The sequence below is a fragment of the Vidua chalybeata genome, chromosome 20 (genome assembly GCF_026979565.1).
Source record: "Vidua chalybeata isolate OUT-0048 chromosome 20, bVidCha1 merged haplotype, whole genome shotgun sequence".
Lineage (NCBI taxonomy): Eukaryota > Metazoa > Chordata > Aves > Passeriformes > Viduidae > Vidua > Vidua chalybeata.
The window spans coordinates 4,007,680-4,022,882 of record NC_071549.1 but is presented as its reverse complement, the minus strand read 5'-3'; the positions used below and the strand labels follow the sequence as shown (position 1 = coordinate 4,022,882).

Genomic DNA, 15,203 nt, shown 5'->3' with positions numbered 1-15,203 from the left:
AAAAACCTTAAGAAGTAAAAATACCAGGTCCTGTGCCAGCTGCTGGATGAAGTGAAGTGTCTTCAGGAGCAGAGTTGTGCCACAAACTGTGTCCTCCTCAGTCTTCCTGCACTGCAGGCAGCTCATGGTCCTGCAGGGCTCGTCCCGCAGGGGCCGCAGGTAGCCCAGAACACTCAGCCCTTGGACCCCGAGCCGTTCTGCTGAGTCTTGTCTTGTGCACAAGAACTTTATCATCAAGTACTAGATGGATATAAAAACAGCACAAGATTTGGGTTTAAAAGCTGGTACAAACTGGGCTTTTAAAAGGCATGAGTGCACGTTGGTGAGGACTGAGGGGGGAAGCCTTAGTCCTTTGTCTATCACTTCCAGAGGATTAAAATACTGAGCCTCAGACTCAGGCTAAGTTTGATCTCTCCCTGCTTCCAAAAAGTCACAGGGATCGTTCTATGACCTCTACAAGTTCCTGCAAAGTTTGTTAATTCATTATCAGCTCATTCATTGTGCACACACTGCTCCTCACTGCCACAGCTGCAGTATTCTTGCAGGTTAAAGAATTATTAGCTGCTTTTAAAAGCAAGCAGAAGATCAATATGTAATATTTAGAACATACTTTGATCAGTCTGTTCTCAGTGAGGTGCAGAGCACAAACCTGAAGGAACAGCAAGTCCTGCCATCCACATGCACTGGTTACTGTGCAGCAGCAATGACTTAGCAAGCAGCAACAGAGTCAGAAAAAATCCCAACTGACACAACAATGCCACCAATTATCTTAATTCCCACAGTGCAGGACTGGGGAACTACAACAGCTGATTCCAGAACCATGATCTGAAATGTAACATTCCCTCCAAATGCACCAAGCACTTAAAATCAAAACCATCTTTTGCCATTCTCAAAATGAAAGTCTCCATTCCCCAGGAACAGCAGCCTAACTGATGGAAATGCTTCATAACTGTTTGCCCACTGAAACAAGGACTGAAGAACCTGGCTCTGAAAGAATAAATGCTATGACTCCACAGGAGTTAAATGGTCTAGATACTAGAATAAAGCAACAATCATATTAAAACCAGTAATTTGCACATTATCACATAACTTAGCATTAGTACCACTTAACTACAGATATATATATGTGCATACAGAGAAAAAGAATAAAATTCAGAGGACAAAAGTTGAATTATTCATTTAACTAGAAGCCTATTAATTTTTTTCTCCATTCAGTAGAGTTCTCCCTCACAAAACAGAATTTATTTCAGTTGACAAAGAAAAGAGCCCCTGTTTGTTGTGACTGGGCCAAGGGGTTTTTGTGGGTTCTTACTTTGGAAACTCTGCATTGCTGCATTTTGACATCAACTTCATCCCATTCTTCTTCTACTTCAAACCAGCCAATAGGATCATCATCTCCTAAATCATCACATGAGCAACTGCTTCTGTGTATAAAAGAATGTAACACACTTTGTAAAGAAAAAGTTTAGAGACATTGCAAAGCTGTTGATACTCTACCAAAATACTTAGAGCATGTTACAGCTATAAAGATGAAGAAAGACAGCAGAAAGTTTCACAAACCCAAAACTCAATCACATGCAAGGTTAAAAAAAAAAAAAAAAAAAAATCAAGAAAATCCCTTTCATCTTAGCCCCTTAACCTCCCCTTACTCCTAAGCAACAGTTCTGAACACTGATTTAATAAATCTTAATTTTAAAATTTCTGTTATCATTGATCTGCACCCTAAGTAGAAGGTTTGTTTTGCTATATCCCTTTTATAATAGGTCTTTAAAACAAGTGGTATGTATATATGTGTATATATGTAATATATACATATTTTGTTCAACACATCAAATTGAGGCTCATTAAAATCAAACAACAATTAAATGATGCACCATTTTTAAGTCACTTGGAACAACATGCAGTAGTTTGAGCGGCATTGCAAAACGATCAAATGCAACATTCTTTTTCCATGCATGCATTGCAAAAATCCATTTATACCTGGTTTTTAAAAACTGTTTGAATTCCCTCAGCTTCCATTTGTCGTAGCTCTCAAACCTCTTGAAGTGCTCCTCAGCATGGAACTTTTCTGAGGCACCATTGTATGCAAACACCAGCCCGCACTGCGCTCCAATGGCACCTCGCCGGACCTGAAGGGCAAAGCCACACAATGCAGTAAGGAAAATAAAGAACTTATGACAAGCAACCAAATCCTGACAATCCTGGTCTCTGGAATTGCATAGGAAGATGAAACACATTTAATGTTATGAAAACTTCTGTAACACACTGAATTGAGATCATGTACATGGTTATTATTTAGTCTATTTATCACCCTGCCACCACCCTTACATTAACTACAATTCCACATATTAATTAGATATATTATACTTCCACATATTAATTCCCATTTTGTTTTCCTTTTACATTAAAAAAATAAACAAAACTAAAATTATGTTTCCCTATTAATATCACTACACTGCAAAACAACACAGCTGCCTCTCCAGCTCCAGTTAAAATTTACTTGCCAGAAGTCCATGTTTAAGACATAGAAATAAGCATTGTTGCTCTGGGAATGAAATAATACTATTGCTTTGCCTTAAGTAAATAAGTCAATTCAGCTGCAGAAACCTCACTGAAGTTTTGTCATGGCCATGAGATTTAATCACAAGACCTTCCTTTGAAACCAGGTAACAGTCACACCAAATTCAAATTACACTGGTGTCTCTAACCAGAATTTGAAATACCTTCATTTACTCTGAACTCACATGCTTTGTATATTGATATACACCTGCTATTCACAGAGTCAAAAAGTTATTTTAAACATAAGATAAAAGACCTTGCATATAAATCCACACACTTCAGAGAGAAACCATAAACCGAAGAGTCTCTGACTTGAGATAGATATTACAAGATATAGATAAAATCAATATAAAATACATGTCTTTACTACATGTTTTTGGCTCCCTGGAACAATTTAAGACCTCCTTTTCCTGAAGTTCCCTCATGTACACTGAAGGAAAATTCTAAAATAGCAGTATTTCATAATGAATTTAAATTTCAGTTCATATAAAAAATATCCAAATTCAATTCCACCAATAGGGGAAAAAAGTAAGTCTTCTACTTCAAAAGCTCACAGCAATTACATACCTTTAATCTAATTTGTGTCACTTGAAATGAAGATTCAGTTCCAGTAGAAAGAATGATACTTGCTCTGGTTTTCCCAGTTTCAGTAAGAAAACCTAAAGCAGCAGTGGAACAGAATGAGTCTGAATGAGTGCTAGTGCAAGGTGTTTGAAAGAGAATACTGGGATTGTGGGCTAAGGGGGGAAACAAAACCACAAAGCTTTTCCAGTGAAATGCCCATTAGCAAATGTTTCCAAATAAAAGGGACTACTTAAAAGATTGCATTTTGCACAGAACTCTCCAGGCAGTATCTCTCAGGGCACTGCAACATCTGCTGCAGTTTCAAGAATATTTCCTTATTAAAGCTTATTAGTAATTCTCCAATATTACTTTGGCTCATGGCTCTATTCACTGAACTCAGTGAACAGTCCCCCAAACTGTGACCCACAAAACAACAGTAGACAAGCCATAAAATAACTAAAGAATAAACTCAAATTATGCACATGAACTAACAGAGGTGTAAAACAAGCATTTAGAAAGTGCCTGATTTTCTGTTACAATGGCTTTCATTTACCAGTAGCACTGCACAAGACAATAACCTATTAAAAAAAAAGATTAGGTGGCATTTCACTTAAAAAGGAGATCAAGAAACACAAATCACTTTGTTTAGGTTGTATTCAATACATAAAAGCATTGCATTAACAGAGGCTTTAAGAGAGAATTACTAGGTACATGCAGTGAGAATTTCATTGATTTCTACAAACTCTCTCCCATCAATATTTGGGAAAGTAACAGAGATTCATGACTTCAACCCACAAAGTGTGCTCTAGGAGAATATTCCCTGTGGCAGCTCACTGCTGACTTCCACGTAGAATATTAATAACTCTCTCCAAAATCCAATCTTTTTGTTTGGTTGGCTTGTTTTGACAATAAACTGGTTTATGAGAATTCCATAGTGCTGCAAAATTGAATTGATATATTGTTTTCGTTTGGGTTTTTGTTTGTTAGTTTACCTATTTTTAATTACAAAACTTCCATAGCATAAAACTATAAAGATAGATATATATATATAAAAAGTAAATATGAAACTCCAACACAGCATTGTTAACAATTAAGTTTGGTGGAATCATCGAAATTAAATGATTTTATGATTCTAATGTTATGGATTTTAAGTCCAGGCTCTTACCATCCCCAGTCCATGGTTCTACAAGGAGGTTTTCAGGCCCTGATTTATCTTCTTTTCCCTTTACATCACATGCTTGCAGAGTGAGTCGTAAAGGCTTTCCTAAGTCAAAAAACCAACAGGGTTATCAAATTCATTTAAAATGGTAAAATATATTTTTCCATAGTTCTTCATTCAGAAAAAAAATGGAAAAAAATTACAATACTATGAGATTTTTACCACTGTCAGACTCAAAAAGGGGAGGGAAACTGGAATATGAGAGATACATTAATCTAAGGTAGTTGGAGTTTTGGATATAGACAGAAGGACAAAGAAATTCATGACAATTAATGTTCTTTCAACTGTTGTCACACTTTGGAATTCACAATCCCTGAAATACCACTTGTCTTACAAAAGGCATTAGCTACTCTGGGGAAAACGAACCAATTTTCCAAATTTTTGAAAGTAAACATTGATAATTATAAAATAATCCATGTATTCTTTGGCACAAGACAAGAAGTACTGAAAAAACATATTAAAAGGCAAATAAAGGGCAGAATTCTTCATGAGAGACCAATGAGAATCTCAGAAGCTGATACCTGAGAAAACACAGATTTATCAAACAAGTACAGCAAATACAGCAAAATCAGCACCTGATGCCAGACCATGAACAGCTCTACACTCATGACATACGCAGATTATAAAAACTTAATTTTAATTCATCTTACAAAAGTGGAAAAAAGAAAGAGCCATAAAGGGATGCTAATGGCATTACATTTAAAATGCATCTTAAATTTGTACATGCCTGCAGGAGAGAGCATTCACAGAGGCTCACTCACTCAAACAAATGTCTTACTGGAAGAAGAAAAATACTTCCTGCCAATTGCCTTTTAAGCAACACAAACACCATCTATGACCACGATGATACAGGGGCCATGATCTAGAAAATTCATGTTTTCTCTCTTGAGAAGATTCTACTTGGTTTAACACTTTAATCACAAAAAGCTGATCAACCACCAACTTTTTGGGCAGTTCAGCTGCTAGGCTGTGATTTCAATAAGTTTTTAATTAAGAAGATTTGGGTAATTTTAAAATCCACCAAGTGGAACAACTCAAAGCTGTATATTTTCTTAAGCCTGCAGAGTAAAGGATCCAGGATTGTTCCATTACCATATTTATAGAGCAGGTTCTGTCTGACTGCTGCCATGGAAGAGATAAGGGAGGAAGCCTTGTAAGGAGTGTCCAGATGATCAGTGATGGCACAAAGGGAACTCAGCACTTTGGCAACACTCCCCCGGGCTAAGGCAAAGGCCAGGAGTGTCAGCTCCACCTCTGGAGTAGTACAACAACTGTGAGGGAAAACAACAACAATGTGAAAAGAAAATCTGGGACATTCTGGTTTTCAATAAAGACAAGCTGCCACAGAATCTCTCAGGTGCCTGTTTCTTGATGTATTTGTATTTTCTAGATACTTAAAAAAGAGCATGTGAGCAAAGATGTAAAAATTTGATTTGTAGACTCTTCCAAACCACTTCCCACTGCATCAACCACACAAGCTCACCTTGTTATTCTGATAAGGAAGCTATCTACTTCTTCCAGAACATTTGGTGATAAGAAGCTTGAAAAATCTGTGGAGCCTGGTGTTAGGGATAGAGGTGGCATGTGCTGCAGTGCTTTCCTAGGAAAAAGTGAAACATAGTGTCAGGAAACCAGGCAGAATTGGAAAAAAGAGCCTCCTAATGTGAATTAGAGGCTTGAATCTTCATGCTTTGAGTGGGCAGGTCTCTACAAATTGTTTCTGAGTGCACAAAATCTATTTACACAGAGATTCTCTTCAAAAGGGAACAACAGCATTGCATTCTAGGCAGGGAAAGTTCAATGACTGCTGGGTAACCTTGAATCTAGTCTCAATCTCAGATTTAATGAGACAAACACATCAAGTAATTTTAAATTAAATCTGTGACAGCATTAGAAATAGCTTAGTGTCCAAGCACTGCTTTATTTTAAATTGGTCTAGAATTGAGCAAGAGCCTGTGAATAAAGTGAAAATTGATTTGAAATTCCCTCAGAAGAATAAGAGAAACTAAGAGAGATACTTGTTAGCTCAAATCAGATTTTTCTGAATTCCCAAAGATATTGTGATAATCCCTGAGACCGGAATTCTCAAGCGGTTTTACCAACATTATTCTATCCAATACTGAAGTTTTCAGTATTACAGTTATTCCTCCCAATTTTAAAGTTTGGGGTTTTTGCTTTATAATTCTAAACAATGAATCTCATTCCTGAAAGCATGATTTTAGTCAGGATTTCTCCATTATAATTTTTCAGTGCTTTATTAGCTCAGTGTTCATGTTATATTTCTAAAAAATATCTAAACTTCACCAAAACTGAAGGCCCTCAGTTTCAGCAAAGCCTGCAACTATGGGCCTAAGGCGTGAGCACGTATGGAGTTATCTAAACTTTGAGATTTCCCAGATGACATAAATTAAAAGATAGGCTTAGTGGACTTTAGCCTACAGGATTCATTAACCTAATGACAGCCCTGCTCTTCAGTGTGGTGACATGGTGCTAACTGAGCTCTGTACAAGCTCATGTGGGTGTGGAGAGGTTTTATTAGGATTCCAATCCTTCAAGTCATCCAGCAGAAGTGTTTGGCAATCTAACAGGGAAACGTTACACAGAAAATGGTCAACCACCACAAGCAAACATTTACATGGAGATGGTGCATATACTCAACTATATCCCCATAAAATGCATGACAAAGCATCACCTAAGTAGAAATCTGCTGAAAATTAAGCTAAATTAGTCTTCAGTCCTAAGGGGAAGATGTTGATTTTATTGATTATTAATACTAGACAAGAAAAATGACTTAATTTTAGGCTGCTCAAAGTCATTACAAGTAAATGGATCAGTGAAAAATCTTTTTTTCAGTGTCCACTAAGTCATGGTTTAACAACTAGATGAAACAGCCAGGAGAATTACACTTGTTCTAATATGTGCAAATGGATAAAAGAAAAACATCAAAAATCTGACCAATGAGACAGAAAAAGATGTTTAAACACCTTAATGGAGGGAATGTAAACCAGTCACATACAACAGATTGCTTACTAAAGCCAGAAGTATTTTTTTTTTTTAAATAAGAAGTAGATAAAATCACACCCTGTGTAAGTTTGGTACTTACTGAGTGTTCTGTAAAATGGTGTGAACAAATGCTGGGTTGGTTTCCATGGAAGCTGTCACCAGAGAGGTCAGCAGGGACCAGTACCAGATGGCCGAGGCGTCGCACACAGACACTCCCACCTTCTTCACTCGCTGGTAGCCCACGGCCCGCAGCCCGTGGATCCTGGTGTCACATCCATCACTAAGGCAACGCTTGATGTTTATCTGTACATCTGTCAAAACACAAGTTAGAATTTTTTTCCCATTTCTTCTGCTAGATTAGAGTTAGAAGAATCCAGCTATTCCAAATATTAAATTAGTGCGGGACCTCTTGGAAAAGTAATGGCAGATACGGAACAGCACAACCACACACACTGTGCACCCTCTGGTCTGGAAAATTTAGCCTTGGCATTCCATTACAGATGCTATGGCTAGAAACTGGAAAAAATTATAATAAAATATCCTCAAAGTGGAAAATAGATTGTAGATTATTTCACCAGTACCTTCCTACCTACATACATAGGAAGTGTCTTGGAAGCAAGTGGTTGTGGAGATAATAGGGAGAAGGAGCAAAGCCCAAAGGCAAAGTTTAAAGTTACATAAAAATTTTCACACAAGTTCTTGACCATTTTGCACAGATGGCATTGTCCTGATTACTTTTGAGGAAAAACATCCTTGCTGCCCACTTCTGTGGCAGTGAAAGCTCCTCTCAGGGAAAAGCATCTTTTGGGACTGAAGGGACAAAATTCCTGAAGCTGCAGAAATCATCTTAGGAAGGAGCAGCTTTTCTTGATTGATTCCAATATAGCACCCACAGAGCTAGCAGAATCAAAAATAACACTATTTAAAAGCAAAAAACCTGCCTTACACTGGACCAACCTCAGTTTCAGTACCAAAAGGGAGCAGATTTTTTGCTAGATACTATCAGCCAACATATGCTTTCACTCTGCAAGCAAGGATATTTTGAAACTGCCCCATGTCTTCACATTGAAAGGCTAAAACTGCATCTTTAGTCATTTTTCTCTTCAACCCTTAACCCACATTGCAGAGGCCACAAGAAAGGCTCAGAAGACTCTCTTACAGGCTAGAAATTGAACTAGAATTAAAACAATTCCTCTGACCCAAGGACACGGCCCAAAGTGTCACCCCTAGTGACTGACACCTCAACACATCTCTCCATGATCTACCCAACCTTTCACTTTCCAAAAAGCAGCAAAGCAGTATCCCAATGGTATCTTTATTGACTCACACATCTGACTAATGTTAGCGTTTTCCAACAGTGTTACGTAGCCAGTGATATTGCTTGGAATGTGAACATCTCGGACCTCCTGGAGACTGCTGGCATTCCTTCCCACTGCCACTGTGACTTGCTGTGGCATGTAACTCTGGTCATTAGCTGCCACTGCAATGGACAGGTGTCTCAAAACCACATCTGGTTTCATCTTTAAACTGCAAGGCAAAGAAGAGAAAACGGTTCTTGCGAGGAGAAGGTAAGTCAAGCACCGTGCTTTTATTATTATATACCATAATATTATACATGTGTATATATAATAGGTATTACATTGTTATTAATTTTCCCCATTATTATTATATATTTTCCTCCTTATTACTCATTTCCTCCTCTACAAACACAAATAAATCATCTGAAATTTACCTAATGCTTCACAGGTGTTCTTAACCTCACCATGGTGAACAAGTTAAAAATTTTTGATGTAGAAAACAGTTGCCTCTGAGAGACTGTAGAATTTTATATTTATATTTTAAACTGAGAATTCATTCCTCAGGAATAAAAATGCAATGTTAATAATGACTAAAATGAGATGTTTTTTCCTTTGAAACATACATTCTTAGATCTACCACTGAAAAAAAACTACTGAACATTTCTGTTTCATTGAGCATTTCTGTTTCATGGAACATCCTGGACAGTGACGAAGTGTTTCTATTCAAGTACCAACCACTGCATCTGTATTACAGCTTGGAAAGCTTCACTATACAACAAGGCTTTTTGCTGCATTGTTGCAGCTTTTTGTCACCACAGCAGATACAGGCTTTTTACAGGTAACCTTTTATTTGGCAGTCAGGCTTTTAAATTTTATGCAGAGATTAATGACTTCTGCTTTTATCTGTATTCACCTGTCATTAATTTCAGCTGTTTTCAATTACATCTGTATTGGGTTTGTGTGACCAGGTTTTAGCAGTGGGAGGCTACAGGGTGTGAGACGCTGCTGGAGGCTGGACCTTTGTCCCCATGGGGAGAGCAGTGTGCACTGGAAGAGGTTTGCTGGCAGGATTTGTGATCCTGTGGGGGACCCATGCTGCAGCAGCCTCTTCCTGAAGAACTGGTCTCCATAGGGGCTATTCACTTAACATCTGGACTTGATGATCCTTGGGGGTCCCTTCCAACTCAGTATTCTGTGGTTCTGTAACTGCATCCCACTGGAAGGACCCACACTGGAGCACTTTGCAGGAGCACCATGGAAGGGACCCTACACTGGTGCAGGGAAGCATGTGAGGAGTTCTGTCCTTGAGGAGGAAGGAGTGGCAGAGGCAGCATGTGATGAACTGAGTGCAGCCCACACTCCCCATCCCCCTGTGCCTCTGGAGGGGAGGAGATAATTTCTCTTCCGTTTTTTTCTAAGCCTGGGAAGAAGGAGGGGGAAGATTTGGTTTTGTTTCTCCTAACCCCACCCTGATTTAAAAAACTGAACTAAATTCCCTGAATCAAGTCTGTTTTGTCTGTGATGGCAGCTGGTGAGAGAGCTCTCCCTGCTCTTGACCCAAGAGCCTTTTGTTACATTTTCTCTCCCCTGCCCACTGAGGAGGGGAGTCATGGAGCAGCCTTGGAGGCACCTGGCATCCAGCCAGGATCAATGCACCTCAAGCCTCCACTGGCTGTCAGCCTGAGGACTCGGAGCCCCAGCCCCAAGCTCACCGGATCCAGTGGGATCGAGCGCTCCCGTCCGACTGCCAGAAGGAGGACGTTTCTCCGTTCGTCATCTTGTCGATATCGGCGGAATTGGAGGAGGTTTCGATGTGGGTGTAGCACTTTGTGACAGACTTCAGCTTGTCTGACTCCTGATTACCATTCAGATCACTGGGGTATTCTGCAAAAAAAACACTCAATGTTTTTCTTTGGCCTGTTTGGAGCATTGTTATGCCTTTGTAAGAACTATCTCACGCAAATTAACTTCTTGGCACAGAACACAGCCCCTGAAGGACTGTTTCTAACAGAAACTAGAAGAGAGCAAAGTTTCATTTCAGATGAAATTGCAATAATCTCCATCTACCACTCTCAGTATGAAAACACCTCCATTCCCTGGAGTTCAATAGCCTTTATCTACCCCTTTCATTACTGGCCTCAACAGTGCTTTATTATTTTTGTGCCCAAATACAAACAGATGAAAGGCAAAAGTAAATTACAATGAAGAAAACTTCAATTCATGTATTTTAGGGAAAGGACAAAGCACTCTCTTTCCCATGTAACTTGATCTATTTCAATAGAAGTGCAGAAATCTGAAAATATCTAGTCAAGCTGTAAAGAAAAGGAGCCCTCCCTGTAGGGACCAGGCCAGTCCAATCAGAGATACAGTATAAGATTCATCACCTCCAGTCCAAAATATTAAAGTGTCTTTTAATGCTGAACAGTTAACTTCACAAAACATCCACCTTCACACGGAAACTAAATTTCTAGCAACTAGTAAAGATATTTGACTGAATACAGAATATCACAAATGAGTAACCATCAATTCTGAAACAAGCCCAGAGAAAGATAAGAACATTCCAGAGTGTTACTCATATTGCTGAGTAGTTCAGAAATTAATTTATGTGCTTCAAAAAAACAAGAAAAATCCACAGAAGCATGTAGATCAACTTCATAAAACATTAAGCTGTTAGAGGTGACATAGTAAAGAAAGCTTTTCATTTTATCTGTAGTCTCTTTTTCAAAGCCATGGTGACACTATCATCCTGAAAGAGAAGGGAGGACATTGCACACCTCTCTCTTTGAGGAGAAGTCGATCCAAAGAATCCTTCAGCACGGAGGAGCGCATGGTGCAGATGTTGTTGAAGTACTCCAGCACTGGGTAAGGGATGGCAGTGCTGGAGATGCGGTTCCGGTGCAAGAATCTCAGGATCATCGAGGCGTGAAGGCCCAGGCGCTCTTTCGACTCAGAAAATATATCAATAAACCCTGGAAGGAGACATCATTTCCTTAGGCACCACAATGTAAGAAGGATGTAGAACTATATTAGAGTATGGAGCTCAAGTCTACAACCTCTACAGCAGGGAAAAGTGCAGGAAAATGTTTTTGCCAGTGACTTGAAATGCCTGAAGGAGTTCAAAACAATTACCAAAAAATCTTAGGTTTATTTTGCTTCCCCAAACCCTTACCTTCAAAATCTAAGTGAAGCAGCTGCTACTTGGTTAACAATCACTCACCCTGAGCTACACTGAGCTCTTCTCTTGGGAATTGTGAATTATTCCTAATGCTTTCCACCAACTTGGTGAGAAATGTGAGCTCCTGAGCAGTGGTACCTGAAACCCAGTGCATATACATGCATAGAACAGTACTCTCTAAGTCATCTCCTCTGAATTCTCTGCAGCAAATTCTAGTGTTTCTTGTCTGATCCTTTAAGGCAAATCCCCTTTAGCCACTTATCATCAAATGCTTGGAAGCCAGTAACTGATACTTATCCCAGAAATCAAATTCTGTAAACTGACACTTTCTGAACTATAAACCATAAAACCTGAATTATGTTTTATTAGGATTTCAAATGCTGAATAACAATATAATAATAACAATAAAATATGTGAGTCATCCCCTAGAACAGATTCCATGGAGGATTTATTCCTCCAGTTACCAAGTACAAGACTGCATCAGCTGGGCACTCACCAAAATTCTGCAAGGTACATTTTCTGTCTGTGAGATAAACCAAACAGGGGTAAGACACTCCTCAGTCACACAGAGAAGGAAACAGTGGTTATTTGTGAAAGGAAGTTCTGCATGCAATTCTGGGAAATGTTTAATTTACAACAACTCCACTTGCTTGACACTAAAGAACCAAGAACCTTCTGGAGAATGGCTTTGATAAGATTAGGACAAGCAATGCTATTGAAGCAATTTATTGAAGCAGCTTCTCTTCTATGGGGCAGGGCTTGGGAAACCTTTTCTTCCAACACTCTGCTCTCATACCTGGCACCAGTGAACAAGCTTGCAGTTGCCTGATTACATGGCTCAGCTCCCCCTGAAGATTTGCTCCACTAGAATTCTTGAGAGCCTCCAGCATATTCTCCACATCTACAGTGCCATCTCCTTCAGCATCAAATTGTGCAAAGGCCTGAAGGGTAACAAAAAAAAAATTATTTCAGCCTATTTCCTTAAAGCAAGACATTTCATAGAAACCATAGCAACAAATGTTGTAACACTTTTACAACAAAATCAAAATAATTCATTCCCCAAAGTATTGAATTCACGGTAACAGGAAGCAGGCTGGCTGGAAATCTGCAGTGTTTAGCAAGTTTGAAGGTATTTGCACTGCCTTCCCATAAAAGTCAATGGAGTCATGCTTAGGTGGAGACAGCCCATCATATCCACCAGTGAATCAGCAGGATCCATCCATGGCTAGCTGGGACTGTAAGGAAGGAGCTTAGCAAAAAGCTCCTCAGCTGAAGGGTGGTTTGGTTCCAAAAGCCACACCTTTGATTACTCATCACTGCTGCATCCCTCTCTCACTGCATCCACTCAAATTCCTTCAGGGTTTACATATTGTCTTTATTTAAGAAATTGTCCTAAGAACAGTAATATTTTTTATTTGATTTTTCCTTCCATAAACTGTCTTCCTACACCAAAAATCAGTTTAATATAGTTTTTCTAAGTATTTTTGAAAACAGTAGAGAGAGTTAGAAAAGGATTGGGATTTTTTTTTTATTGAAGAGAATGACTGGCAGCTTTATTAACTTTGACCTTAATAAAATTTTTAATATAAAAAGTTGTGTTGAGCATGTACAAAAAGTAACTCACACAGCATTTCACAACTTTGAAGTAACAAATGTAGAAGGTATTGTTATTCAGTTGAGCCTATAAATCAGAACTAAGCTCATAAATGTAATTTACTTTAACTAGCTATTTCAGAGAACTCATGATTCAGTGACACACTACTATAAAAAATCTGGCTATATTTTCACAATCAGATTTAATTTCGAAACAAATTTCTGTGTAACTGCTAAAAATGGAACTTGTTCCAAAAGAGAAATGCAGAATTTCAGGAGCATCCACCTTTTTCATATAAATTGGGAATGCACTTACAAAAGATATTTCTTTACAAGCAAGACTTGAGTCTCACTGCCCTGAACTTTTATTCCAAGCTGAGCCACACAAGCCAAGCAAATCTGGTCTCTGAGAACAGATGATCTCACAGGTGTCTGAGGCAGGGGATCACTGCTGCTCAGGAGGAAGCTCCTGCTTCACTCTCTGGGTTTGTTACCTGATTATCAGACTTGATGTACCATTCAGAGCGCTATCCTAGAGAGTAGTAACCTGAAATAATTAGCTCAAAATAACCTGCCAATTAACCATGACATAATTACACCAGCAAAATGAGAGCAAAGTCCTCAGAAGACAACAGAACTGAAACCCAGTCTTTTAGCTGACTAAAGTTCTCATGGCACTTCTGTGGCACAGAGCGGGATTTGAGCTTGGGAACTTTATAATGTCTTATTACACAGACAGCTGAACCCGAGCTAATAATGATCACCTTTAAAAAATTATTTTGAGCAGCAAAGCTGGTGCTGAGCATCCAGCAGGCACCAGGGCCAGTCTAGCCCAGGCACTGGGCAGATCCCAAAACAAAAACCCAACACCTTTGATTGAGGACAACAAGCCAGAGGGAATTAATTTTAACAGACATAACTCAGTTGCCAAAACAATTCAGTGTACAGTTTCACACCATTCTCACCATTTTTCCTCATACCTGAAGTGAAACTGCACAATTACTAAATGACAAATCGAACAAGTTTTGTGATGTTACTGGTGACAATAAAACACAAGGCAACAAGGCTGAATCTGCTGACAACTACTTTAAACAAAATTTTTATAGTCTCACATAAGGAGGGATTACTACATATATGCTTTTTCTGACACCTTAATGTAGTATTTTGTTATTTTATTTTTAAACTCTTCCTCTGATCTCAGGAGATTACCAAACCTAGAACTCTAAAATTATTTTTTGACTGCTCAGTATAAATTAAACTCTGTATTTGACCAAAACCATACATAATTTCCACTGCTGTCCTGTGTAATGGGGGGAAAAAAATGAGTGTCAACCTGTACTCCAAGAATTTTTGAGCTGTGTGCAGGACTGGGACATGATACAATTCAACAGCAGCCTTACACAACCCAGCTCATCCTACTCCTAAATAAATGCAGTAACTCCACACAGTTCAACCCTGACCACGAAGAAGCATGTGAGAAACATCATTCATAGGAAATGATGGGTGAGAGGGTTGCTTGGAAATATGGCACATGGAAAAATCAGCCCCTCATCTCACAGCTCAGGAGGTGGATGGCACAACAAGGTATCTGAAAGGTGACCTGGGAGAACTTCCTATTTCACCCTCTGCTCTCAGTACAACTGCAGCACAATTGTTGCCAGCCAAATCTGGATACATGACATGACAACCGCTGAAGCAGTACTAAAAAGGATTCAGAGGTTCAGTTTACATAGAAAACAGATTTTGCATTTAAACATTGTTCATAAAACATCTGAACTCTGTGCTCAAAGCC

At 38.9% G+C, this 15,203-nt stretch overlaps 1 protein-coding gene across 1 annotated transcript in view; it reads right to left on the bottom strand.

The window, feature by feature from the left end:
• Positions 1-15,203, bottom strand: part of ZZEF1 (zinc finger ZZ-type and EF-hand domain containing 1) — a 56,551-nt gene that overhangs the window by 39,360 nt on the left and 1,988 nt on the right. Inside the window, exons 2-13 of the mRNA XM_053961056.1 lie at positions 12,615-12,759; positions 11,418-11,612; positions 10,356-10,527; positions 8,673-8,872; positions 7,446-7,656; positions 5,826-5,942; positions 5,435-5,613; positions 4,289-4,387; positions 3,127-3,218; positions 1,981-2,129; positions 1,313-1,424; positions 25-240 (exon numbers count right to left, since the gene is read on the bottom strand). Of these exons, the coding sequence (XP_053817031.1) occupies positions 25-240; positions 1,313-1,424; positions 1,981-2,129; positions 3,127-3,218; positions 4,289-4,387; positions 5,435-5,613; positions 5,826-5,942; positions 7,446-7,656; positions 8,673-8,872; positions 10,356-10,527; positions 11,418-11,612; positions 12,615-12,759 (1,887 nt within the window). The remainder of the gene's footprint in view (positions 1-24; positions 241-1,312; positions 1,425-1,980; positions 2,130-3,126; positions 3,219-4,288; positions 4,388-5,434; positions 5,614-5,825; positions 5,943-7,445; positions 7,657-8,672; positions 8,873-10,355; positions 10,528-11,417; positions 11,613-12,614; positions 12,760-15,203) is intronic.